The sequence below is a fragment of the Tinamus guttatus genome, unplaced genomic scaffold, assembly GCF_059628265.1.
Source record: "Tinamus guttatus ecotype Peru unplaced genomic scaffold, ASM5962826v1 Tinamus_guttatus_pri_ptg000081l, whole genome shotgun sequence".
Lineage (NCBI taxonomy): Eukaryota > Metazoa > Chordata > Aves > Tinamiformes > Tinamidae > Tinamus > Tinamus guttatus.
Window position 1 is genome coordinate 414,316 of NW_028288615.1, and position 25,095 is coordinate 439,410.

A 25,095-nucleotide genomic window follows, 5' to 3' on the forward strand; every position below is an offset into this window, starting at 1 on the left:
TGGCCTTATCTTCTATATGTGCTTGTATGTTTTGCTTCAGGAGAGCTGTAAGGTCACGCGTGCGGAGGTTGAGGGGAGATTTTATCGTAGAAGGTACCTCAAGAGATGCCTCGGACAGCATGGAGCTTTCTGGTTTCTCAGAGGGGTCTTGCTCCGTAGTGAGATTTTTTGGCACCGTGTGTTCCCTTGCCTTACAGCTGCAGGCAGTCTCCCGTTGTACAGTCGTCCGCAGTAATTTGTAGGTAGCGCTGATGAGGTGGTGGAAGCGCATGCCTGTTGTGGCCTTGCCCTCGAGCAGACAGTGCGGTGTGTGCTGCGTGTGCGGTGCTGGAGTGGAGGGAGGAGGCGCAATGAGTGTTCCCCTTGGGGCTGTCCTGGTGTGGGTGCGTTGTGTCTCTGGGCAGAGGTGTTTGTGGTGGTGGGCCTGGTGTTTGGAGGGGGCTGCTGGTGCGTGGGCAGCACTCGTAGCGTCGGGTGCTGTCGCTGTGCCGCTGTGGGCTTAGCGGCTCGGAGAGCTCCTCCTTGCGCGCCAGCACAGTGGTGCTTGCTGTGTTAGTGCTGGCATGAAGGAAGACGACAGGAACATGGGCTGTGGTGCGAGGCGTGTCCCCAGTTGAGCTCCTGCTCAGGCCGGTGTGTGAGCTCTGGGCTGCGTAGGAGAAGGCTGGAGAGGCCGTGGTGATTGCAGGTGAGCTGGAGGTGTTGGGTGGCCTCGTAGAGTTTTATCTGTCTCGTTGGGGTTTGTTTGGGGTAAGTGGTAACATGAGGGCACCTCTACTTGTCTCTCAGTTTGTGCAGCCTGTGTCCTGTGCAGAAGTGGTCTGGTTGCGATGGGGTGTCTTTTTTATGAGGTGTGGAGTAAAGGTGTGAGTGTGTGGCTGTAGGTTGGAGAGAGTTATGGGGGCAGAGTGCAAAGCGGTGTGAGGCAGGGCGAGGAGGTGGCTGGCAGTGTTGAGGTTGAGGGTTGTGGATGTGGCAGGGTGTTTGTTTGTGAGGGGCCTGAGCAGTGAAGGAGAGGAGGCCCTTGGCAGCGAAGCCCTGAGCAGTGTCGTGTGCGGAGCGCAGGACACTTGGGTGGGGGTGGGCTGGAGGCGTGAGAGCCGAATGGCTGGTGAGACGCGGTGTTGGTTTGTGTTGCGAGCCCTGGTGCGGGGCAGGTGTCCTGTTGCGCGTGTTGGTGCAGGCTGCTGTGACTGTCTGGCCTGAGAGAGGAAGGGCTGTGGGCCTGGTGGGAGAGGGCTGCGTGTGTCGGGGCTTGTGTGGGTGAAGTTGGCAGGCCTCTGCCTGTCTTGTGCTGGTGGGGTGGCAAGTGTTGTGCGGGGCTGCAGTGTTGGGCTCTTTGTTGGATGGGAGCAGCCGTGCTGCAGGTGTGTTGCCCGTCTGCCTTTGGAGGGTTCTCCTGTGCTTGGCCTCCTGCTTGGTGCTCAGGTTCTTGCTGCGGGTTTGTGTTCCTCACTGGCTGCTTTTGGCGCGCCTGCTTGTGCCAGCGCAGGGCAGGCCGAGAGGCCTGTTGGTCTGAGAGAGGGTCCTGCCCAGAGCGAGTGGCAGGAGGGAGGATGGTCCCTGCCCTGCCCCGACATCTGGGGATGTTGAGTTTTCCCACGAGATTTAATCGCGATGACCACTGTTTATTGTGCAAAAGGTCTTTATTTCCACCAGGCATATAAATAAATAAATAAATAAGATTTAGTAATAAATAGTCCTTGGCATGTGCGAGTCTTCCCTGGGTTTCCATTGGGACCTTCGTGTGCCTCGGAGGAGGCTGCAGTCCGACAGGAACGTGGAGCGCCGTGGGTAGTGACTGGTGGCCCCTTTCCCCTCGCTTCCCCGCTGTGCCTTCCTGCGCAGCACATCCGTGTGGAGCGGTAGCCCGCGCGGCCTGGCCGCTGTGGCCACAGGGAGTGTGCAGGGTGCTGCGGGTGTGCGGGCTGCGGTGCTGCGGGGCGGAGCGCCGTCACGCCTGTTGCTGTGGCGGGCTGGAGCCCCGTGCGGTGGAGGGCTGCGCGGTGCCTGTGAGGGCGAGTCCTTGCTGGAGATGCCCCGTGTGGCTTGGTGAGCTCTCCCTTGTGCTGAGGTTGCTGTTTGGACGGGTTGGGCTTTGTAGGGAGGGAGCTGCCGGGTTTTGCATTGCGCGCGTAAGCTTGTCAATGTGTCGGAAGCAGGTGTGAACTTCGAGGCGGACCGTGTCCCAGGCGCAGGAGCTGTGGCCGTGCGTGCGGAGGAAGTCGTGGATGCGGCGGAAGTATGTGTTGATGGCGAGGCGGGAGTTGCGGGGCCCTTGGCTTTTAGAAAGCCCGGTGCTGGCTGTGAGGCATTCCTGGAGCTGGTGGATTTGATGGTGAAGCTTGTTGAGAAGCTGCTGGTGTGCTTGGCGGTCCCAGTGGTCAGGAATGCTTTCGTTGCTGAGAGTGTTGAAGAGTTGCTGGAGGATGAGAAGGATGGTGGCGGTGGCTTGTTGAGGGTGGCTGGCTGCTCCCAGGGTGTCCGGGAAGGAGAAGGGTACATTGTGTTGGTGGCAGAGCACGGTGCGGTTGGAAGCTATGGTGCGCAGGAGCTGGAAGCTGTCGGCGTTGAAGGTGTTCTGTTGGGTGCGGAGGTGGGTGCAGGCGAGGGCCGCGGGCAGGAGAAGCAGGAGCCCAGGAGCGCGGTGCCACAGGCAGGGCCGTGGTGTTGCGGGCGCAGGCATGGTGGTGCGTTGCGTTGTGCGGCAGTAGCGTGCGGGAGGCCGGTGAGCCTTGGTGGTGCTGGCGAGCGCTGTGCTTGAGCGTGTGGTGTGTGCGCGGCTTTATTGGGTGCCGCATCTTTCCGTTTGTCGTTTTCGAGTTGCAAAGGGTTTCCTGCTGCCGTTTTCGGTTTTGGTTGTTGGTTTGTTTGGTTTTGCGGTGTTGTAGGGAAGTGGCCTTGTGCGGTGGCGGTGGTGCTTGCGTGGTGCTGTGGTGGTTGTGTTGGGATGAGCGGAGTTGGGCGAGGCAGTGCGTTGTGTTGGTGTGTATGTGTGGGGGCTGTGGCCATGGCCTTTGTGGCAGCCGTGCTGGTGGAGGTGTGTTTGCGGGTTTCCCTTTCGCCTTGCCGTTGTGGTCTCGTGTCCGCTTTGTGCGGGTGTATTTCCGTGCGTCGCCAAGGCAAGGCTGCTTTCTTGATGTAATGTGCAGGCTTTCCTGGTGTTGGTTCTGCTTTCCGGCTGGCCGTTCTTGCTGTTTCTGACTTAGAGTCTCAGAGCTCTTGGTGCTCGGCGCGTTTTGGTGCGTGCCCTTTGTTGGGAGAAGGCTGGGGTGGATGTGGTGTCTCGTGTTGCAGAGGCTGTTTGCACTGGAGGTGTCTGAGCAACTTGTCCAGTTGTTCTTTGAGCATCTCCCCAGATGAGTATTTGCACAATTTGCAATTGGCATTGCCAATTCTCCTTCTGGAGTTAGTTTATTGTGAAAGTACTCATGCTGTTTGTGTTGTTTTTGATGCTCTCAGGTTCTGCCTTGTGCCCTTAGTTCTCCTTGTGTCCTTTTTCGTGTGGGACAAGAGTCTGGCCTTATCTTCTATATGTGCTTGTATGTTTTGCTTCAGGAGAGCTGTAAGGTCACGCGTGCGGAGGTTGAGGGGAGATTTTATCGTAGAAGGTACCTCAAGAGATGCCTCGGACAGCATGGAGCTTTCTGGTTTCTCAGAGGGGTCTTGCTCCGTAGTGAGATTTTTTGGCACCGTGTGTTCCCTTGCCTTACAGCTGCAGGCAGTCTCCCGTTGTACAGTCGTCCGCAGTAATTTGTAGGTAGTGCTGATGAGGTGGTGGAAGCGCATGCCTGTTGTGGCCTTGCCCTCGAGCAGACAGTGCGGTGTGTGCTGCGTGTGCGGTGCTGGAGTAGAGGGAGGAGGCGCAATGAGTGTTCCCCTTGGGGCTGTCCTGGTGTGGGTGCGTGGTGTCTCTGGGCAGAGGTGTTTGTGGTGGTGGGCCTGGTGTTTGGAGGGGGCTGCTGGTGCGTGGGCAGCACTCGTAGCGTCGGGTGCTGTCGCTGTGCCGCTGTGGGCTTAGCGGCTCGGAGAGCTCCTCCTTGCGCGCCAGCACAGTGGTGCTTGCTGTGTTAGTGCTGGCATGAAGGAAGACGACAGGAACATGGGCTGTGGTGCGAGGCGTGTCCCCAGTTGAGCTCCTGCTCAGGCCGGTGTGTGAGCTCTGGGCTGCGCAGGAGAAGGCTGGAGAGGCCGTGGTGATTGCAGGTGAGCTGGAGGTGTTGGGTGGCCTCGTAGAGTTTTGTCTGTCTCTTTGGGGTTTGTTTGGGGAAAGTGGTAACATGAGGGCACCTCTACTTGTCTCTCAGTTTGTGCAGCCTGTGTCCTGTGCAGAAGTGGTCTGGTTGCGATGGGGTGTCTTTTTTATGAGGTGTGGAGTAAAGGTGTGAGTGTGTGGCTGTAGGTTTGAGAGAGTTGTGGGGGCAGAGTGCAAAGCGGTGTGAGGCAGGGCGAGGAGGTGGCTGGCAGTGTTGAGGTTGAGGGTTGTGGATGTGGCAGGGTGTTTGTTTGTGAGGGGCCTGAGCAGTGAAGGAGAGGAGGCCCTTGGCAGCGAAGCCCTGAGCAGTGTCGTGTGCGGAGCGCAGGACACTTGGGTGGGGGTGGGCTGGAGGCATGAGAGCCGAATGGCTGGTGAGACGCGGTGTTGGTTTGTGTTGCGAGCCCTGGTGCGGGGCAGGTGTCCTGTTGCGCGTGTTGGTGCAGGCTGCTGTGACTGTCTGGCCTGAGAGAGGAAGGGCTGTGGGCCTGGTGGGAGAGGGCTGCGTGTGTCGGGGCTTGTGTGGGTGAAGTTGGCAGGCCTCTGCCTGTCTTGTGCTGGTGGGGTGGCAAGTGTTGTGCGGGGCTGCAGTGTTGGGCTCTTTGTTGGATGGGAGCAGCCGTGCTGCAGGTGTGTTGCCCGTCTGCCTTTGGAGGGTTCTCCCGTGCTTGGCCTCCTGCTTGGTGCCCAGGTTCTTGCTGCGGGTTTGTGTTCCTCACTGGCTGCTTTTGGCGCGCCTGCTTGTGCCAGCGCAGGGCAGGCCGAGAGGCCTGTTGGTCTGAGAGAGGGTCCTGCCCAGAGCGAGTGGCAGGAGGGAGGATGGTCCCTGCCCTGCCCCGACATCTGGGGATGTTGAGTTTTCCCACGAGATTTAATCGCGATGACCACTGTTTATTGTGCAAAAGGTCTTTATTTCCACCAGGCATATAAATAAATAAATAAATAAATAAATAAATAAGATTTAGTAATAAATAGTCCTTGGCATGTGCGAGTCTTCCCTGGGTTTCCATTGGGACCTTCGTGTGCCTCGGAGGAGGCTGCAGTCCGACAGGAACGTGGAGCGCCGTGGGTAGTGACTGGTGGCCCCTTTCCCCTCGCTTCCCCGCTGTGCCTTCCTGCGCAGCACGTCCGTGTGGAGCAGTACCCGCGCGGCCTGGCCGCTGTGGCCATAGGGAGTGTGCAGGGTGCTGCGGGTGTGCGGGCTGCGGTGCTGCAGGGCGGAGCGCCGTCACGCCTGTTGCTGTGGCGGGCTGGAGCCCCGTGCGGTGGAGGGCTGCGCGGTGCCTGTGAGGGCGAGTCCTTGCTGGAGATGCCCCGTGTGGCTTGGTGAGCTCTCCCTTGTGCTGAGGTTGCTGTTTGGACGGGTTGGGCTTTGTAGGGAGGGAGCTGCCGGGTTTTGCATTGCACGCGTAAGCTTGTCAATGTGTCGGAAGCAGGTGTGAACTTCGAGGCGGACCGTGTCCCAGGCGCAGGAGCTGTGGCCGTGCGTGCGGAGGAAGTCGTGGATGCGGCGGAAGTATGTGTTGATGGCGAGGCGGGAGTTGCGGGGCCCTTGGCTTTTAGAAAGCCCGGTGCTGGCTGTGAGGCATTCCTGGAGCTGGTGGATTTGATGGTGAAGCTTGTTGAGAAGCTGCTGGTGTGCTTGGCGGTCCCAGTGGTCAGGAATGCTTTCGTTGCTGAGAGTGTTGAAGAGTTGCTGGAGGATGAGAAGGATGGTGGCGGTGGCTTGTTGAGGGTGGCTGGCTGCTCCCAGGGTGTCCGGGAAGGAGAAGGGTACATTGTGTTGGTGGCAGAGCACGGTGCGGTTGGAAGCTATGGTGCGCAGGAGCTGGAAGCTGTCGGCGTTGAAGGTGTTCTGTTGGGTGCGGAGGTGGGTGCAGGCGAGGGCCGCGGGCAGGAGAAGCAGGAGCCCGGGAGCGCGGTGCCACAGGCAGGGCCGTGGTGTTGCGGGCGCAGGCATGGTGGTGCGTTGAGTTGTGCGGCGGTGGCGTGCGGGAGGCCGGTGAGCCTTGGTGGTGCTGGCGAGCGCTGTGCTTGAGCGTGTGGTGTGTGCGCGGCTTTATTGGGTGCCGCATCTTTCCGTTTGTCGTTTTCGAGTTGCAAAGGGTTTCCTGCTGCCGTTTTCGGTTTTGGTTGTTGGTTCGTTTGGTTTTGCGGTGTTGTAGGGAAGTGGCCTTGTGCGGTGGCGGTGGTGCTTGCGTGGTGCTGTGGTGGTTGTGTTGGGGTGAGCGGAGTTGGGTGAGGCGGTAGGCTGTGTTGGTGTGTATGTGTGGGGGCTGTGGCAGTGGCCTTTGTGGCAGCTGTGCTGGTGGAGGTGTGTTTGCGGGTTTCCCTTTCGCCTTGCCGTTGTGGTCTCGTGCCCGCTTTGTGCGGGTGAATTTCCATGCACCGCCAAGGCAAGGCTGCTTTCTTGACGTAAAGTGCGGGCATTCCTGGCGTTGGTTTTGCTTTCTGTCTGTACCTTGTTTTTGTTTTGCTGCAAGTGTCAGAGTACTCTTGATTTGGGGCAATTGTTGGTGCGTGGCTGGGGGTTGACGTGCTGGAAAGGCGCTCCGCAGAGCAGGTCCTTTGTGTTGTGGTAGAGCAGCAGCTAAGTAGGAGGCAGCAATGTGTCCTTGTGGCGAAGAAGGCCAATGGTGTGGTTGGGTGCGTTAGGCAGAGTATTGTGAGCGTGTGGAGGGAGGTAGATGGCGTCGCCCTCGTAGTGTGGGAAGGCCAGAGCTGAAGTGGTATTTGCAGATCTGGGCTGTGGTCTCCCTAGTTGGAGAGAGACACAGAAGTAGTGGAGAAGGTCCCGCGCAGGGCTTCAAAAAGACTTAGGGGAGTGGGGTATCTGTCTCGTCACGGTCCTTGGCGTCCCGATCAAGAGGGGAGGTCCCAGACGACAGCAGCCTCGCCAGTGTGACGCCGTTGTAGAAGACGCGTGGAGGATGCGGGGAACTAGAGGTCTGTGGGCCTGACGTTGGTATCGGGGAAAGTAATGGAGCAGATGATGCTGAGGGTGAGCACAGAGCGTGCGCATGAGAAGCAGGGGAGCAGGCCCGGGCAAGATGGGTTCTCACAAGGCAGGTCGTGCCTGACTACCGTGATCTCCTTCTATGAGCAGGTGACCCCCTTAGTGGATGAGGGAAGGGCTGTGGACGAGGTCTCCGTGGAGTTCAGTGAGGCCTTTGACGCTGTGTCCCACTGCCTTGTCCTGGAGAAGCTGGCGGCGCCTGGCTTAGACAGGTGTGCTGTGCGAAGAAGTGGCTGGATGGCGGGGCCCAGAGAGTGGTGGTGAATGGAGCTAAATGGAGGTGGTGACCGGTGAAGGGCAGTGTTTGCTGGGATGAGCGTTGGGGCCGGTGCGCTCTAATATGTTTGTCAACGATCTGGATGAGGGGATTGAGTGCTCCCTCAGCAAATGGGCAGAGGACACCAAGGTGGGAGGAAGAGTTGGTGTGCTGGATGGCAGGAAGGCTCTGCAGAGGGATGTGGACGTGCTGGATCGCTGGGCTGCGACCAGGCCTCCGAGCTTCAAGAAGGCCGATTGTCGGGTGCTGCCCTTTGATCCCAAGAAGTGAGGCCCATGCAAGGCTAGAGGCTTGTGTCAGAGTGGCTGGAGAGGTGCGTGGCAGAGAAAGCTGTGGGGGTGTGACGTGCCGGCTGAAGGTGAGGCAGCAGCGTGCCCCGGGGGCCAAGAAGGTCAACAGCCCGCTGTCTTGTATGAGGAACAGCGTAGCCGTCCGGACTAGGGAAGTGATTGTCCGGCTGTACTGGGCGCTGGTGAGGCCGCTCCTTGATGACTGTGTTCGGTTTTGGGCCCCTGGCTCCAAGAAAAACCTGGAGGTGCTGGAGCGTGCCCAAAGAAGGGCAAGGAAGCTGGTGAAGGGGCTGGAGCACAGAGCATATGAGGAGCATCTGAAGGAGCTGAGGTTATTTGGTGTGGGGAAGAGGAGGCTCAGGGAAGACCTTCTTGTTCTCTCCGACTCCCTGGAAGGAGGTTGTAGTGAGGCAAGGGTCACAGAATCACAGAATGCTTAAGGTTGGAAGGCACCTCTAGAGATCATCTGGATCTCTTCTGCAGCATAACTCTGAATAGGAGAAGAAGAAGTGGCCTCAAGTTGCCCCAGGGGAGGTTCAGCTTTAGATATGAGGGACAATTTCTACTCAGACAGAGCAGTGAAGCGTTGGGAGAGGCTGCCCATAGAAGTGGTGGAGTGTCCGTCCCCGGCAGCGTCCAAGAACCGTGCAGATGAGGCGCTTAGGGACGTGGTTTAACAGGTATGGTGTTGAGCGGCTGATGGTTGGACTCGAAGAGGTCGAAGGTCTTTTCCAACCATAGCGATTGTGTGATTGTGAGGTAATGCTGAGAGAGCTGGGCCCTGTTCAGCAAAGAGAAGACTGACGGGGCATCTTTTCCTCGGTGTGTGCAAGGATGTGAAGGGAGAGTGAGCCCGAGGATGGCGCCCAGCTGTTTTCAGTGGTGGCCAACAGTAGGCCAAGAGGCAACGGTCACACGCTGCAACACAGGGTGTTGTGTGCGAATATGAGGAAAAGGCCCTTGACTGTGAGGGTGAGCGAGCAGGGTAAGAGGTTTCCCAGAGAAGTTGTGGCGTGTGTTCCTGTGGAGGTAGTGCCATGGGGCGTGGGCGCGCCACTGGGCAAGGTGCTGTAGGTGTCGGTGCTGGAGGAGGAGAGTTGGGCTAGCTGACGTGCAGAGGTGCCTTCCGACCTCTAGGCTTGTGTGGTTGTGTGAGAAGGACATGGTGTGGCGGGAAGCTGATGCAGTTGAGGAAGGGCCGGTGGCGCTGTCTCGAGTGTGGGATGTGCCCTGTGCCCTGCAAGAGGCAGCTCAAGGTGCTGCGACCTGCTTGCAGAGGTGAGGGGGCCTAAGAGAGCCCTGGCGCTGGCTTCCGAGTGGCAAGAGGCTGCTCTGGTTCTGTGAAGGCCACGAGACGTGAATTTTTTACACAAGTTCTTTATTTGCTAGAATAAATAGAAGAATAAATAGGTGTATCCAATAAGGAGCATAAATAGAATAAGTTAAATAAATAGGTGTTGAGGGTGAGGGCGTGAGGGTGCGGGCAAAGCTGGTGTCGTGAGCGGTTTCCTTTGTTGATGGGAGCGGGCAGTGCAGAGGCCGGGATGCGCTGGTGGTGGCGAAGGAGTGGGTGTGTGGCGCTGGTCCTGGTTGTGTGTGTTTGCCGTGGGGGAGTGCCTCCTTGTTAGGGGGCGTGGGGTGCGCGGAGCGAGGTTGTTGCGTGTGGTGCGTCAGCGTGGTCCTGGTCTGCGTGGCTGTGTGCAGTGGTGGTGGTGGAGGTGGGTTGTTGTGGGTGTTGTGTGGGCAGGTGAGGAGGGTGCTGTGGGAGTGAGGGTGTGTTGTGGAGGGGTGTGTGTTGGGTGAGGGCTGCGAGGGTGTGTGGTTGTGCATGCGGAGGGTGTGTGGCTAATCGGTCATGGTGCTGGTGAGGTTGTGGATGTGTTGGAAGCAGGTGTGAACTTCGAGGTGGACCATGTCCCAGGCGCAGGAGCTGTGGCCGTGCGTGCGGAGGAAGTTGCGGATGCAGCGGAAGTATGTGTTGATGGCGAGGCCGGAGTTGCGGGGCCCTTGGCTTTTAGAAAGCCCGGTGCTGGCTGTGAGGCATTCCTGGAGCTGGTGGATTTGATGGTGAAGCTTGTTGAGAAGCTGCTGGTGTGCTTGGCGGTCCCAGTGGTCAGGAATGCTTTCGTTGCTGAGAGTGGTGAAGAGTTGCTGGAGGATGAGAAGGATGGTGGCGGTGGCTTGTTGAGGGTGGCTGGCTGCTCCCAGGGTGTCCGGGAAGGAGAAGGGTACATTGTGTTGGTGGCAGAGCAAGGTGCGGTTGGGAGCCATGGTGCGCAGGAGCTGGAAGCTGTCGGCGTTGAAGGTGTTCTGTTGGGTGCGGAGGTGGGTGCAGGCGAGGGCCGCGGGCAGGAGAAGCAGGAGCCCGGGAGCGCGGTGCCACAGGCAGGGCCGTGGTGTTGCGGGCGCAGGCATGGTGGTGCGTTGAGTTGTGCGGCGGTGGCGTGCGGGAGGCCGGTGAGCCTTGGTGGTGCTGGCGAGCGCTGTGCTTGAGCGTGTGGTGTGTGCGCGGCTTTATTGGGTGCCGCATCTTTCCGTTTGTCGTTTTCGAGTTGCAAAGGGTTTCCTGCTGCCGTTTTCGGTTTTGGTTGTTGGTTCGTTTGGTTTTGCGGTGTTGTAGGGAAGTGGCCTTGTGCGGTGGCGGTGGTGCTTGCGTGGTGCTGTGGTGGTTGTGTTGGGGTGAGCGGAGTTGGGTGAGGTGGTAGGCTGTGTTGGTGTGTATGTGTGGGGGCTGTGGCAGTGGCCTTTGTGGCAGCTGTGCTGGTGGAGGTGTGTTTGCGGGTTTCCCTTTCGCCTTGCCGTTGTGGTCTCGTGCCCGCTTTGTGCGGGTGAATTTCCATGCACTGCCAAGGCAAGGCTGCTTTCTTGACGTAAAGTGCGGGCATTCCTGGCGTTGGTTTTGCTTTCTGTCTGTACCTTGTTTTTGTTTTGCTGCAAGTGTCAGAGTACTCTTGATTTGGGGCAATTGTTGGTGCGTGGCTGGGGGTTGACGTGCTGGAAAGGCGCTCCGCAGAGCAGGTCCTTTGTGTTGTGGTAGAGCAGCAGCTAAGTAGGAGGCAGCAATGTGTCCTTGTGGCGAAGAAGGCCAATGGTGTGGTTGGGTGCGTTAGGCAGAGTATTGTGAGCGTGTGGAGGGAGGTAGATGGCGTCGCCCTCGTAGTGTGGGAAGGCCAGAGCTGAAGTGGTATTTGCAGATCTGGGCTGTGGTCTCCCTAGTTGGAGAGAGACACAGAAGTAGTGGAGAAGGTCCCGCGCAGGGCTTCAAAAAGACTTAGGGGAGTGGGGTATCTGTCTCGTCACGGTCCTTGGCGTCCCGATCAAGAGGGGAGGTCCCAGACGACAGCAGCCTCGCCAGTGTGACGCCGTTGTAGAAGACGCGTGGAGGATGCGGGGAACTAGAGGTCTGTGGGCCTGACGTTGGTATCGGGGAAAGTAATGGAGCAGATGATGCTGAGGGTGAGCACAGAGCGTGCGCATGAGAAGCAGGGGAGCAGGCCCGGGCAAGATGGGTTCTCACAAGGCAGGTCGTGCCTGACTACCGTGATCTCCTTCTATGAGCAGGTGACCCCCTTAGTGGATGAGGGAAGGGCTGTGGACGAGGTCTCCGTGGAGTTCAGTGAGGCCTTTGACGCTGTGTCCCACTGCCTTGTCCTGGAGAAGCTGGCGGCGCCTGGCTTAGACAGGTGTGCTGTGCGAAGAAGTGGCTGGATGGCGGGGCCCAGAGAGTGGTGGTGAATGGAGCTAAATGGAGGTGGTGACCGGTGAAGGGCAGTGTTTGCTGGGATGAGCGTTGGGGCCGGTGCGCTCTAATATGTTTGTCAACGATCTGGATGAGGGGATTGAGTGCTCCCTCAGCAAATGGGCAGAGGACACCAAGGTGGGAGGAAGAGTTGGTGTGCTGGATGGCAGGAAGGCTCTGCAGAGGGATGTGGACGTGCTGGATCGCTGGGCTGCGACCAGGCCTCCGAGCTTCAAGAAGGCCGATTGTCGGGTGCTGCCCTTTGATCCCAAGAAGTGAGGCCCATGCAAGGCTAGAGGCTTGTGTCAGAGTGGCTGGAGAGGTGCGTGGCAGAGAAAGCTGTGGGGGTGTGACGTGCCGGCTGAAGGTGAGGCAGCAGCGTGCCCCGGGGGCCAAGAAGGTCAACAGCCCGCTGTCTTGTATGAGGAACGGCGTAGCCGTCCGGACTAGGGAAGTGATTGTCCGGCTGTACTGGGTGCTGGTGAGGCCGCTCCTTGATGACTGTGTTCGGTTTTGGGCCCCTGGCTCCAAGAAAAACCTGGAGGTGCTGGAGCGTGCCCAAAGAAGGGCAAGGAAGCTGGTGAAGGGGCTGGAGCACAGAGCATATGAGGAGCATCTGAAGGAGCTGAGGTTATTTGGTGTGGGGAAGAGGAGGCTCAGGGAAGACCTTCTTGCTCTCTCCGACTCCCTGGAAGGAGGTTGTAGTGAGGCAAGGGTCACAGAATCACAGAATGCTTAAGGTTGGAAGGCACCTCTAGAGATCATCTGGATCTCTTCTGCAGCATAACTCTGAATAGGAGAAGAAGAAGTGGCCTCAAGTTGCCCCAGGGGAGGTTCAGCTTTAGATATGAGGGACAATTTCTACTCAGACAGAGCAGTGAAGCGTTGGGAGAGGCTGCCCATAGAAGTGGTGGAGTGTCCGTCCCCGGCAGCGTCCAAGAACCGTGCAGATGAGGCGCTTAGGGACGTGGTTTAACAGGTATGGTGTTGAGCGGCTGATGGTTGGACTCGAAGAGGTCGAAGGTCTTTTCCAACCATAGCGATTGTGTGATTGTGAGGTAATGCTGAGAGAGCTGGGCCCTGTTCAGCAAAGAGAAGACTGACGGGGCATCTTTTCCTCGGTGTGTGCAAGGATGTGAAGGGAGAGTGAGCCCGAGGATGGCGCCCAGCTGTTTTCAGTGGTGGCCAACAGTAGGCCAAGAGGCAACGGTCACACGCTGCAACACAGGGTGTTGTGTGCGAATATGAGGAAAAGGCCCTTGACTGTGAGGGTGAGCGAGCAGGGTAAGAGGTTTCCCAGAGAAGTTGTGGCGTGTGTTCCTGTGGAGGTAGTGCCATGGGGCGTGGGCGCGCCACTGGGCAAGGTGCTGTAGGTGTCGGTGCTGGAGGAGGAGAGTTGGGCTAGCTGACGTGCAGAGGTGCCTTCCGACCTCTAGGCTTGTGTGGTTGTGTGAGAAGGACATGGCGTGGCGGGAAGCTGATGCAGTTGAGGAAGGGCCGGTGGCGCTGTCTCGAGTGTGGGATGTGCCCTGTGCCCTGCAAGAGGCAGCTCAAGGTGCTGCGACCTGCTTGCAGAGGTGAGGGGGCCTAAGAGAGCCCTGGCGCTGGCTTCCGAGTGGCAAGAGGCTGCTCTGGTTCTGTGAAGGCCACGAGACGTGAATTTTTTACACAAGTTCTTTATTTGCTAGAATAAATAGAAGAATAAATAGGTGTATCCAATAAGGAGCATAAATAGAATAAGTTAAATAAATAGGTGTTGAGGGTGAGGGCGTGAGGGTGCGGGCAAAGCTGGTGTCGTGAGCGGTTTCCTTTGTTGATGGGAGCGGGCAGTGCAGAGGCCGGGATGCGCTGGTGGTGGCGAAGGAGTGGGTGTGTGGCGCTGGTCCTGGTTGTGTGTGTTTGCCGTGGGGGAGTGCCTCCTTGTTAGGGGGCGTGGGGTGCGCGGAGCGAGGTTGTTGCGTGTGGTGCGTCAGCGTGGTCCTGGTCTGCGTGGCTGTGTGCAGTGGTGGTGGTGGAGGTGGGTTGTTGTGGGTGTTGTGTGGGCAGGTGAGGAGGGTGCTGTGGGAGTGAGGGTGTGTTGTGGAGGGGTGTGTGTTGGGTGAGGGCTGCGAGGGTGTGTGGTTGTGCATGCGGAGGGTGTGTGGCTAATCGGTCATGGTGCTGGTGAGGTTGTGGATGTGTTGGAAGCAGGTGTGAACTTCAAGGTGGACCATGTCCCAGGCGCAGGAGCTGTGGCCGTGCGTGCGGAGGAAGTTGCGGATGCAGCGGAAGTATGTGTTGATGGCGAGGCCGGAATTGCGGGGCCCTTGGCTTTTAGAAAGCCCGGTGCTGGCTGTGAGGCATTCCTGGAGCTGGTGGATTTGATGGTGAAGCTTGTTGAGAAGCTGCTGGTGTGCTTGGCGGTCCCAGTGGTCAGGAATGCTTTCGTTGCTGAGAGTGGTGAAGAGTTGCTGGAGGATGAGAAGGATGGTGGCGGTGGCTTGTTGAGGGTGGCTGGCTGCTCCCAGGGTGTCCGGGAAGGAGAAGGGTACATTGTGTTGGTGGCAGAGCACGGTGCGGTTGGGAGCCATGGTGCGCAGGAGCTGGAAGCTGTCGGCGTTGAAGGTGTTCTGTTGGGTGCGGAGGTGGGTGCAGGCGAGGGCCGCGGGCAGGAGAAGCAGGAGCCCAGGAGCGCGGTGCCACAGGCAGGGCCGTGGTGTTGCGGGCGCAGGCATGGTGGTGCGTTGAGTTGTGCGGCGGTGGCGTGCGGGAGGCCGGTGAGCCTTGGTGGTGCTGGCGAGCGCTGTGCTTGAGCGTGTGGTGTGTGCGCGGCTTTATTGGGTGCCGCATCTTTCCGTTTGTCGTTTTCGAGTTGCAAAGGGTTTCCTGCTGCCGTTTTCGGTTTTGGTTGTTGGTTCGTTTGGTTTTGCGGTGTTGTAGGGAAGTGGCCTTGTGCGGTGGCGGTGGTGCTTGCGTGGTGCTGTGGTGGTTGTGTTGGGGTGAGCGGAGTTGGGTGAGGCGGTAGGCTGTGTTGGTGTGTATGTGTGGGGGCTGTGGCAGTGGCCTTTGTGGCAGCTGTGCTGGTGGAGGTGTGTTTGCGGGTTTCCCTTTCGCCTTGCCGTTGTGGTCTCGTGCCCGCTTTGTGCGGGTGAATTTCCATGCACCGCCAAGGCAAGGCTGCTTTCTTGACGTAAAGTGCGGGCATTCCTGGCGTTGGTTTTGCTTTCTGTCTGTACCTTGTTTTTGTTTTGCTGCAAGTGTCAGAGTACTCTTGATTTGGGGCAATTGTTGGTGCGTGGCTGGGGGTTGACGTGCTGGAAAGGCGCTCCGCAGAGCAGGTCCTTTGTGTTGTGGTAGAGCAGCAGCTAAGTAGGAGGCAGCAATGTGTCCTTGTGGCGAAGAAGGCCAATGGTGTGGTTGGGTGCGTTAGGCAGAGTATTGTGAGCGTGTGGAGGGAGGTAGATGGCGTCGCCCTCGTAGTGTGGGAAGGCCAGAGCTGAAGTGGTATTTGCAGATCTGGGCTGTGGTCTCCCTAGTTGGAGAGAGACACAGAAGTAGTGGAGAAGGTCCCGCGCAGGGCTTCAAAAAGACTTAGGGGAGTGGGGTATCTGTCTCGTCACGGTCCTTGGCGTCCCGATCAAGAGGGGAGGTCCCAGACGACAGCAGCCTCGCCAGTGTGACGCCGTTGTAGAAGACGCGTGGAGGATGCGGGGAACTAGAGGTCTGTGGGCCTGACGTTGGTATCGGGGAAAGTAATGGAGCAGATGATGCTGAGGGTGAGCACAGAGCGTGCGCATGAGAAGCAGGGGAGCAGGCCCGGGCAAGATGGGTTCTCACAAGGCAGGTCGTGCCTGACTACCGTGATCTCCTTCTATGAGCAGGTGACCCCCTTAGTGGATGAGGGAAGGGCTGTGGACGAGGTCTCCGTGGAGTTCAGTGAGGCCTTTGACGCTGTGTCCCACTGCCTTGTCCTGGAGAAGCTGGCGGCGCCTGGCTTAGACAGGTGTGCTGTGCGAAGAAGTGGCTGGATGGCGGGGCCCAGAGAGTGGTGGTGAATGGAGCTAAATGGAGGTGGTGACCGGTGAAGGGCAGTGTTTGCTGGGATGAGCGTTGGGGCCGGTGCGCTCTAATATGTTTGTCAACGATCTGGATGAGGGGATTGAGTGCTCCCTCAGCAAATGGGCAGAGGACACCAAGGTGGGAGGAAGAGTTGGTGTGCTGGATGGCAGGAAGGCTCTGCAGAGGGATGTGGACGTGCTGGATCGCTGGGCTGCGACCAGGCCTCCGAGCTTCAAGAAGGCCGATTGTCGGGTGCTGCCCTTTGATCCCAAGAAGTGAGGCCCATGCAAGGCTAGAGGCTTGTGTCAGAGTGGCTGGAGAGGTGCGTGGCAGAGAAAGCTGTGGGGGTGTGACGTGCCGGCTGAAGGTGAGGCAGCAGCGTGCCCCGGGGGCCAAGAAGGTCAACAGCCCGCTGTCTTGTATGAGGAACGGCGTAGCCGTCCGGACTAGGGAAGTGATTGTTCGGCTGTACTGGGTGCTGGTGAGGCCGCTCCTTGATGACTGTGTTCGGTTTTGGGCCCCTGGCTCCAAGAAAAACCTGGAGGTGCTGGAGCGTGCCCAAAGAAGGGCAAGGAAGCTGGTGAAGGGGCTGGAGCACAGAGCATATGAGGAGCATCTGAAGGAGCTGAGGTTATTTGGTGTGGGGAAGAGGAGGCTCAGGGAAGACCTTCTTGCTCTCTCCGACTCCCTGGAAGGAGGTTGTAGTGAGGCAAGGGTCACAGAATCACAGAATGCTTAAGGTTGGAAGGCACCTCTAGAGATCATCTGGATCTCTTCTGCAGCATAACTCTGAATAGGAGAAGAAGAAGTGGCCTCAAGTTGCCCCAGGGGAGGTTCAGCTTTAGATATGAGGGACAATTTCTACTCAGACAGAGCAGTGAAGCGTTGGGAGAGGCTGCCCATAGAAGTGGTGGAGTGTCCGTCCCCGGCAGCGTCCAAGAACCGTGCAGATGAGGCGCTTAGGGACGTGGTTTAACAGGTATGGTGTTGAGCGGCTGATGGTTGGACTCGAAGAGGTCGAAGGTCTTTTCCAACCATAGCGATTGTGTGATTGTGAGGTAATGCTGAGAGAGCTGGGCCCTGGTCAGCAAAGAGAAGACTGATGGGGCATCTTTTCCTCGGTGTGTGCAAGGATGTGAAGGGAGAGTGAGCCCGAGGATGGCGCCCAGCTGTTTTCAGTGGTGGCCAACAGTAGGCCAAGAGGCAACGGTCACACGCTGCAACACAGGGTGTTGTGTGCGAATATGAGGAAAAGGCCCTTGACTGTGAGGGTGAGCGAGCAGGGTAAGAGGTTTCCCAGAGAAGTTGTGGCGTGTGTTCCTGTGGAGGTAGTGCCATGGGGCGTGGGCGCGCCACTGGGCAAGGTGCTGTAGGTGTCGGTGCTGGAGGAGGAGAGTTGGGCTAGCTGACGTGCAGAGGTGCCTTCCGACCTCTAGGCTTGTGTGGTTGTGTGAGAAGGACATGGCGTGGCGGGAAGCTGATGCAGTTGAGGAAGGGCCGGTGGCGCTGTCTCGAGTGTGGGATGTGCCCTGTGCCCTGCAAGAGGCAGCTCAAGGTGCTGCGACCTGCTTGCAGAGGTGAGGGGGCCTAAGAGAGCCCTGGCGCTGGCTTCCGAGTGGCAAGAGGCTGCTCTGGTTCTGTGAAGGCCACAAGACGTGAATTTTTTACACAAGTTCTTTATTTGCTAGAATAAATAGAAGAATAAATAGGTGTATCCAGTAAGGAGCATAAATAGAATAAGTTAAATAAATAGGTGTTGAGGGTGAGGGCGTGAGGGTGCGGGCAAAGCTGGTGTCGTGAGCGGTTTCCTTTGTTGATGGGAGCGGGCAGTGCAGAGGCCGGGATGCGCTGGTGGTGGCGAAGGAGTGGGTGTGTGGCGCTGGTCCTGGTTGTGTGTGTTTGCCGTGGGGGAGTGCCTCCTTGTTAGGGGGCGTGGGGTGCGCGGAGCGAGGTTGTTGCGTGTGGTGCGTCAGCGTGGTCCTGGTCTGCGTGGCTGTGTGCAGTGGTGGTGGTGGAGGTGGGTTGTTGTGGGTGTTGTGTGGGCAGGTGAGGAGGGTGCTGTGGGAGTGAGGGTGTGTTGTGGAGGGGTGTGTGTTGGGTGAGGGCTGCGAGGGTGTGTGGTTGTGCATGCGGAGGGTGTGTGGCTAATCGGTCATGGTGCTGGTGAGGTTGTGGATGTGTTGGAAGCAGGTGTGAACTTCGAGGTGGACCATGTCCCAGGCGCAGGAGCTGTGGCCGTGCGTGCGGAGGAAGTTGCGGATGCAGCGGAAGTATGTGTTGATGGCGAGGCCGGAGTTGCGGGGCCCTTGGCTTTTAGAAAGCCCGGTGCTGGCTGTGAGGCATTCCTGGAGCTGGTGGATTTGATGGTGAAGCTTGTTGAGAAGCTGCTGGTGTGCTTGGCGGTCCCAGTGGTCAGGAATGCTTTCGTTGCTGAGAGTGGTGAAGAGTTGCTGGAGGATGAGAAGGATGGTGGCGGTGGCTTGTTGAGGGTGGCTGGCTGCTCCCAGGGTGTCCGGGAAGGAGAAGGGTACATTGTGTTGGTGGCAGAGCACGGTGCGGTTGGGAGCCATGGTGCGCAGGAGCTGGAAGCTGTCGGCGTTGAAGGTGTTCTGTTGGGTGCGGAGGTGGGTGCAGGCGAGGGCCGCGGGCAGGAGAAGCAGGAGCCCGGGAGCGCGGTGCCACAGGCAGGGCCGTGGTGTTGCGGGCGCAGGCATGGTGGTGCGTTGAGTTGTGCGGCGGTGGCGTGCGGGAGGCCGGTGAGCCTTGGTGGTGCTGGCGAGCGCTGTGCTTGAGCGTGTGGTGTGTGCGCGGCTTTATTGGGTGCCGCATCTTTCCGTTTGTCGTTTTCGAGTTGCAAAGGGTTTCCTGCTGCCGTTTTCGGTTTTGGTTGTTGGTTCGTTTGGTTTTGCGGTGTTGTAGGGAAGTGGCCTTGTGCGGTGGCGGTGGTGCTTGCGTGGTGCTGTGGTGGTTGTGTTGGGGTGAGCGGAGTTGGGTGAGGCGGTAGGCTGTGTTGGTGTGTATGTGTGGGGGCTGTGGCAGTGGCCTTTGTGGCAGCTGTGCTGGTGGAGGTGTGTTTGCGGGTTTCCCTTTCGCCTTGCCGTTGTGGTCTCGTGCCCGCTTTGTGCGGGTGAATTTCCATGCACCGCCAAGGCAAGGCTGCTTTCTTGACGTAAAGTGCGGGCATTCCTGGCGTTGGTTTTGCTTTCTGTCTGTACCTTGTTTTTGTTTTGCTGCAAGTGTCAGAGTACTCTTGATTTGGGGCAATTGTTGGTGCGTGGCTGGGGGTTGACGTGCTGGAAAGGCGCTCCGCAGAGCAGGTCCTTTGTGTTGTGGTAGAGCAGCAGCTAAGTAGGAGGCAGCAATGTGTCCTTGTGGCGAAGAAGGCCAATGGTGTGGTTGGGTGCGTTAGGCAGAGTATTGTGAGCGTGTGGAGGGAGGTAGATGGCGTCGCCCTCGTAGTGTGGGAAGGCCAGAGCTGAAGTGGTATTTGCAGATCTGGGCTGTGGTCTCCCTAGTTGGAGAGAGACACAGAAGTAGTGGAGAAGGTCCCGCGCAGGGCTTCAAAAAGACTTAGGGGAGTGGGGTATCTGTCTCGTCACGGTCCTTGGCGTCCCGATCAAGAGGGGAGGTCCCAGACGACAGCAGCCTCGCCAGTGTGACGCCGTTGTAGAAGACGCGTGGAGGATGCGGGGAACTAGAGGTCTGTGGGCCTGACGTTGGTATCGGGGAAAGTAATGGAGCAGATGATGCTGAGGGTGAGCACAGAGCGTGCGCATGAGAAGCAGGGGAGCAGGCCCGGGCAAGATGGGTTCTCACAAGGCAGGTCGTGCCTGACTACCGTGATCTCCTTCTATGAGCAGGTGACCCCCTTAGTGGATGAGGGAAGGGCTGTGGACGAGGTCTCCGTGGAGTTCAGTGAGGCCTTTGACGCTGTGTCCCACTGCCTTGTCCTGGAGAAGCTGGCGGCGCCTGGCTTAGACAGGTGTGCTGTGCGAAGAAGTGGCTGGATGGCGGGGCCCAGAGAGTGGTGGTGAATGGAGCTAAATGGAGGTGGTGACCGGTGAAGGGCAGTGTTTGCTGGGATGAGCGTTGGGGCCGGTGCGCTCTAATATCTTTGTCAACGATCTGGATGAGGGGATTGAGTGCTCCCTCAGCAAATGGGCAGAGGACACCAAGGTGGGAGGAAGAGTTGGTGTGCTGGATGGCAGGAAGGCTCTGCAGAGGGATGTGGACGTGCTGGATCGCTGGGCTGCGACCAGGCCTCCGAGCTTCAAGAAGGCCGATTGTCGGGTGCTGCCCTTTGATCCCAAGAGGTGAGGCCCATGCAAGGCTAGAGGCTTGTGTCAGAGTGGCTGGAGAGGTGCGTGGCAGAGAAAGCTGTGGGGGTGTGACGTGCCGGCTGAAGGTGAGGCAGCAGCGTGCCCCGGGGGCCAAGAAGGTCAACAGCCCGCTGTCTTGTATGAGGAACGGCGTAGCCGTCCGGACTAGGGAAGTGATTGTCCGGCTGTACTGGGTGCTGGTGAGGCCGCTCCTTGATGACTGTGTTCGGTTTTGGGCCCCTGGCTCCAAGAAAAACCTGGAGGTGCTGGAGCGTGCCCAAAGAAGGGCAAGGAAGCTGGTGAAGGGGCTGGAGCACAGAGCATATGAGGAGCATCTGAAGGAGCTGAGGTTATTTGGTGTGGGGAAGAGGAGGCTCAGGGAAGACCTTCTTGCTCTCTCCGACTCCCTGGAAGGAGGTTGTAGTGAGGCAAGGGTCACAGAATCACAGAATGCTTAAGGTTGGAAGGCACCTCTAGAGATCATCTGGATCTCTTCTGCAGCATAACTCTGAATAGGAGAAGAAGAAGTGGCCTCAAGTTGCCCCAGGGGAGGTTCAGCTTTAGATATGAGGGACAATTTCTACTCAGACAGAGCAGTGAAGCGTTGGGAGAGGCTGCCCATAGAAGTGGTGGAGTGTCCGTCCCCGGCAGCGTCCAAGAACCGTGCAGATGAGGCGCTTAGGGACGTGCCTCAACAGGTATGGTGTTGAGCGGCTGATGGTTGGACTCGAAGAGGTCGAAGGTCTTTTCCAACCATAGCGATTGTGTGATTGTGAGGTAATGCTGAGAGAGCTGGGCCCTGTTCAGCAAAGAGAAGACTGACGGGGCATCTTTTCCTCGGTGTGTGCAAGGATGTGAAGGGAGAGTGAGCCCGAGGATGGCGCCCAGCTGTTTTCAGTGGTGGCCAACAGTAGGCCAAGAGGCAACGGTCACACGCTGCAACACAGGGTGTTGTGTGCGAATATGAGGAAAAGGCCCTTGACTGTGAGGGTGAGCGAGCAGGGTAAGAGGTTTCCCAGAGAAGTTGTGGCGTGTGTTCCTGTGGAGGTAGTGCCATGGGGCGTGGGCGCGCCACTGGGCAAGGTGCTGTAGGTGTCGGTGCTGGAGGAGGAGAGTTGGGCTAGCTGACGTGCAGAGGTGCCTTCCGACCTCTAGGCTTGTGTGGTTGTGTGAGAAGGACATGGCGTGGCGGGAAGCTGATGCAGTTGAGGAAGGGCCGGTGGCGCTGTCTCGAGTGTGGGATGTGCCCTGTGCCCTGCAAGAGGCAGCTCAAGGTGCTGCGACCTGCTTGCAGAGGTGAGGGGGCCTAAGAGAGCCCTGGCGCTGGCTTCCGAGTGGCAAGAGGCTGCTCTGGTTCTGTGAAGGCCACGAGACGTGAATTTTTTACACAAGTTCTTTATTTGCTAGAATAAATAGAAGAATAAATAGGTGTATCCAATAAGGAGCATAAATAGAATAAGTTAAATAAATAGGTGTTGAGGGTGAGGGCGTGAGGGTGCGGGCAAAGCTGGTGTCGTGAGCGGTTTCCTTTGTTGATGGGAGCGGGCAGTGCAGAGGCCGGGATGCGCTGGTGGTGGCGAAGGAGTGGGTGTGTGGCGCTGGTCCTGGTTGTGTGTGTTTGCCGTGGGGGAGTGCCTCCTTGTTAGGGGGCGTGGGGTGCGCGGAGCGAGGTTGTTGCGTGTGGTGCGTCAGCGTGGTCCTGGTCTGCGTGGCTGTGTGCAGTGGTGGTGGTGGAGGTGGGTTGTTGTGGGTGTTGTGTGGGCAGGTGAGGAGGGTGCTGTGGGAGTGAGGGTGTGTTGTGGAGGGGTGTGTGTTGGGTGAGGGCTGCGAGGGTGTGTGGTTGTGCATGCGGAGGGTGTGTGGCTAATCGGTCATGGTGCTGGTGAGGTTGTGGATGTGTTGGAAGCAGGTGTGAACTTCGAGGTGGACCATGTCCCAGGCGCAGGAGCTGTGGCCGTGCGTGCGGAGGAAGTTGCGGATGCAGCGGAAGTATGTGTTGATGGCGAGGCCGGAGTTGCGGGGCCCTTGGCTTTTAGAAAGCCCGGTGCTGGCTGTGAGGCATTCCTGGAGCTGGTGGATTTGATGGTGAAGCTTGTTGAGAAGCTGCTGGTGTGCTTGGCGGTCCCAGTGGTCAGGAATGCTTTCGTTGCTGAGAGTGGTGAAGAGTTGCTGGAGGATGAGAAGGATGGTGGCGGTGGCTTGTTGAGGGTGGCTGGCTGCTCCCAGGGTGTCCGGGAAGGAGAAGGGTACATTGTGTTGGTGGCAGAGCACGGTGCGGTTGGGAGCCATGGTGCGCAGGAGCTGGAAGCTGTCGGCGTTGAAGGTGTTCTGTTGGGTGCGGAGGTGGGTGCAGGCGAGGGCCGCGGGCAGGAGAAGCAGGAGCCCGGGAGCGCGGTGCCACAGGCAGGGCCGTGGTGTTGCGGGCGCAGGCATGGTGGTGCGTTGAGTTGTGCGGCAGTGGCGTGCGGGAGGCCGGTGAGCCTTGGTGGTGCTGGCGAGCGCTGTGCTTGAGCGTGTGGTGTGTGCGCGGCTTTATTGGGTGCCGCATCTTTCCGTTTGTCGTTTTCGAGTTGCAAAGGGTTTCCTGCTGCCGTTTTCGGTTTTGGTTGTTGGTTTGTTTGGTTTTGCGGTGTTGTAGGGAAGTGGCCTTGTGCGGTGGTGGTGGTGCTTGCGTGGTGCTGTGGTGGTTGTGTTGGGATGAGCGGAGTTGGGCGAGGCAGTGCGTTGTGTTGGTGTGTATGTGTGGGGGCTGTGGCCATGGCCTTTGTGGCAGCCGTGCTGGTGGAGGTGTGTTTGCGGGTTTCCCTTTCGCCTTGCCGTTGTGGTCTCGTGTCCGCTTTGTGCGGGTGTATTTCCGTGCGTCGCCAAGGCAAGGCTGCTTTCTTGATGTAATGTGCAGGCTTTCCTGGTGTTGGTTCTGCTTTCCGGCTGGCCGTTCTTGCTGTTTCTGACTTAGAGTCTCAGAGCTCTTGGTGCTCGGCGCGTTTTGGTGCGTGCCCTATGTTGGGAGAAGGCTGGGGTGGATGTGGTGCCTCGTGCTGCAGAGGCTGTTTGCACTGGAGGTGTCTGAGCAACTTGTGCAGTTGTTCTTTGAGCATCTCCCCGGATGAGTATTTGCACAATTTGCAATTGGCATTGCCAATTCTCCTTCTGGAGTTAGTTTATTGTGAAAGTACTCATGCTGTTTGTGTTGTTTTTGATGCTCTCAGGTTCTGCCTTGTGCCCTTAGTTCTCCTTGTGTCCTTTTTCGTGTGGGACAAGAGTCTGGCCTTATCTTCTATATGTGCTTGTATGTTTTGCTTCAGGAGAGCTGTAAGGTCACGCGTGCGGAGGTTGAGGGGAGATTTTATCGTAGAAGGTACCTCAAGAGATGCCTCGGACAGCATGGAGCTTTCTGGTTTCTCAGAGGGGTCTTGCTCCGTAGTGAGATTTGTTGGCACCGTGTGTTCCCTTGCCTTACAGCTTCAGGCAGTCTCCCGTTGTACAGTCGTCCGCAGTAATTTGTAGGTAGTGCTGATGAGGTGGTGGAAGCGCATGCCTGTTGTGGCCTTGCCCTCGAGCAGACAGTGCGGTGTGTGATGCGTGTGCGGTGCTGGAGTAGAGGGAGGAGGCGCAATGAGTGTTCCCCTTGGGGCTGTCCTGGTGTGGGTGCGTTGTGTCTCTGGGCAGAGGTGTTTGTGGTGGTGGGCCTGGTGTTTGGAGGGGGCTGCTGGTGCGTGGGCAGCACTCGTAGCGTCGGGTGCTGTCGCTGTGCCGCTGTGGGCTTAGCGGCTCGGAGAGCTCCTCCTTGCGCGCCAGCACAGTGGTGCTTGCTGTGTTAGTGCTGGCATGAAGGAAGACGACAGGAACATGGGCTGTGGTGCGAGGCGTGTCCCCAGTTGAGCTCCTGCTCAGGCCGGTGTGTGAGCTCTGGGCTGCGCAGGAGAAGGCTGGAGAGGCCGTGGTGATTGCAGGTGAGCTGGAGGTGTTGGGTGGCCTCGTAGAGTTTTGTCTGTCCCTTTGGGGTTTGTTTGGGGAAAGTGGTAGCATGAGGGCGCCTCTACTTGTCTCTCAGTTTGTGCAGCCTGTGTCCTGTGCAGAAGTGGTCTGGTTGCGATGGGGTGTCTTTTTTATGAGGTGTGGAGTAAAGGTGTGAGTGTGTGGCTGTAGGTTGGAGAGAGTTGTGGGGGCAGAGTGCAAAGCGGTGTGAGGCAGGGCGAGGAGGTGGCTGGCAGTGTTGAGGTTGAGGGTTGTGGATGTGGCAGGGTGTTTGTTTGTGAGGGGCCTGAGCAGTGAAGGAGAAGAGGCCCTTGGCAGCAAAGCCCTGAGCAGTGTCGTGTGCGGAGCGCAGGACACTTGGGTGGGGGTGGGCTGGAGGCGTGAGAGCCGAATGGCTGGTGAGACGCGGTGTTGGTTTGTGTTGCGAGCCCTGGTGCGGGGCAGGTGTCCTGTTGCGCGTGTTGGTGCAGGCTGCTGTGACTGTCTGGCCTGAGAGAGGAAGGGCTGTGGGCCTGGTGGGAGAGGGCTGCGTGTGTCGGGGCTTGTGTGGGTGAAGTTGGCAGGCCTCTGCCTGTCTTGTGCTGGTGGGGTGGCAAGTGTTGTGCGGGGCTGCAGTGTTGGGCTCTTTGTTGGATGGGAGCAGCCGTGCTGCAGGTGTGTTGCCCGTCTGCCTTTGGAGGGTTCTCCCGTGCTTGGCCTCCTGCTTGGTGCCCAGGTTCTTGCTGCGGGTTTGTGTTCCTCACTGGCTGCTTTTGGCGCGCCTGCTTGTGCCAGCGCAGGGCAGGCCGAGAGGCCTGTTGGTCTGAGAGAGGGTCCTGCCCAGAGCGAGTGGCAGGAGGGAGGATGTTCCCTGCCCTGCCCCGACATCTGGGGAGGTTGAGTTTTCCCACGAGATTTAATTGCGATGACCACTGTTTATTGTGCAAAAGGTCTTTATTTCCACCAGGCATATAAATAAATAAATAAATAAGATTTAGTAATAAATAGTCCTTGGCATGTGCGAGTCTTCCCTGGGTTTCCATTGGGACCTTCGTGTGCCTCGGAGGAGGCTGCAGTCCGACAGGAACGTGGAGCGCCGTGGGTAGTGACTGGTGGCCCCTTTCCCCTCGCTTCCCCGCTGTGCCTTCCTGCGCAGCACATCCGTGTGGAGCGGTAGCCCGCGCGGCCTGGCCGCTGTGGCCAC

General features: G+C 58.4%; 7 protein-coding genes across 8 annotated transcripts in view; 1 reads left to right on the forward strand and 6 right to left on the reverse strand.

Annotated features, from left to right (window-relative positions):
* Positions 1 to 25,095, forward strand: part of LOC104567754 (ubiquitin-associated protein 2-like) — a 232,068-nt gene that overhangs the window by 104,969 nt on the left and 102,004 nt on the right. The gene's annotated exons all lie outside the window — the stretch shown is intronic.
* Positions 1,955 to 2,686, reverse strand: LOC148595609 (interferon-like). Its single transcript, XM_088520172.1, has one exon. The coding sequence runs from the start codon at positions 2,684 to 2,686 to the stop codon at positions 1,955 to 1,957; it is 732 nt and encodes a 243-aa protein (XP_088376298.1).
* Positions 5,484 to 6,215, reverse strand: LOC148595610 (interferon-like). The gene has a single exon (XM_088520173.1). The coding sequence runs from the start codon at positions 6,213 to 6,215 to the stop codon at positions 5,484 to 5,486; it is 732 nt and encodes a 243-aa protein (XP_088376299.1).
* Positions 9,652 to 10,253, reverse strand: LOC148595611 (interferon-like). The gene has a single exon (XM_088520147.1). The coding sequence runs from the start codon at positions 10,251 to 10,253 to the stop codon at positions 9,684 to 9,686; it is 570 nt and encodes a 189-aa protein (XP_088376273.1). The 3' UTR covers positions 9,652 to 9,683.
* LOC148595612 (interferon-like) lies at positions 13,722 to 14,291 on the reverse strand. Its single transcript, XM_088520148.1, has one exon. It carries the CDS (start codon positions 14,289 to 14,291, stop codon positions 13,722 to 13,724), a length of 570 nt encoding a protein of 189 aa, XP_088376274.1.
* On the reverse strand, positions 17,728 to 18,329 carry LOC148595613 (interferon-like). Its single transcript, XM_088520150.1, has one exon. It carries the CDS (start codon positions 18,327 to 18,329, stop codon positions 17,760 to 17,762), a length of 570 nt encoding a protein of 189 aa, XP_088376276.1. The 3' UTR covers positions 17,728 to 17,759.
* Positions 21,753 to 22,367, reverse strand: LOC148595614 (interferon-like). Its single transcript, XM_088520151.1, has one exon. The coding sequence runs from the start codon at positions 22,365 to 22,367 to the stop codon at positions 21,798 to 21,800; it is 570 nt and encodes a 189-aa protein (XP_088376277.1). The 3' UTR covers positions 21,753 to 21,797.

What these genes read in the sequence shown, in the direction of transcription:
- LOC148595609 (XM_088520172.1), bottom strand. Translation starts at nt 2,686, where the DNA reads ATGCCTGCGCCCGCAACACCACGGCCCTGCCTGTGGCACCGCGCTCCT.
- LOC148595610 (XM_088520173.1), bottom strand. Translation starts at nt 6,215, where the DNA reads ATGCCTGCGCCCGCAACACCACGGCCCTGCCTGTGGCACCGCGCTCCC.
- LOC148595611 (XM_088520147.1), bottom strand. Translation starts at nt 10,253, where the DNA reads ATGCCTGCGCCCGCAACACCACGGCCCTGCCTGTGGCACCGCGCTCCC.
- LOC148595612 (XM_088520148.1), bottom strand. Translation starts at nt 14,291, where the DNA reads ATGCCTGCGCCCGCAACACCACGGCCCTGCCTGTGGCACCGCGCTCCT.
- LOC148595613 (XM_088520150.1), bottom strand. Translation starts at nt 18,329, where the DNA reads ATGCCTGCGCCCGCAACACCACGGCCCTGCCTGTGGCACCGCGCTCCC.
- LOC148595614 (XM_088520151.1), bottom strand. Translation starts at nt 22,367, where the DNA reads ATGCCTGCGCCCGCAACACCACGGCCCTGCCTGTGGCACCGCGCTCCC.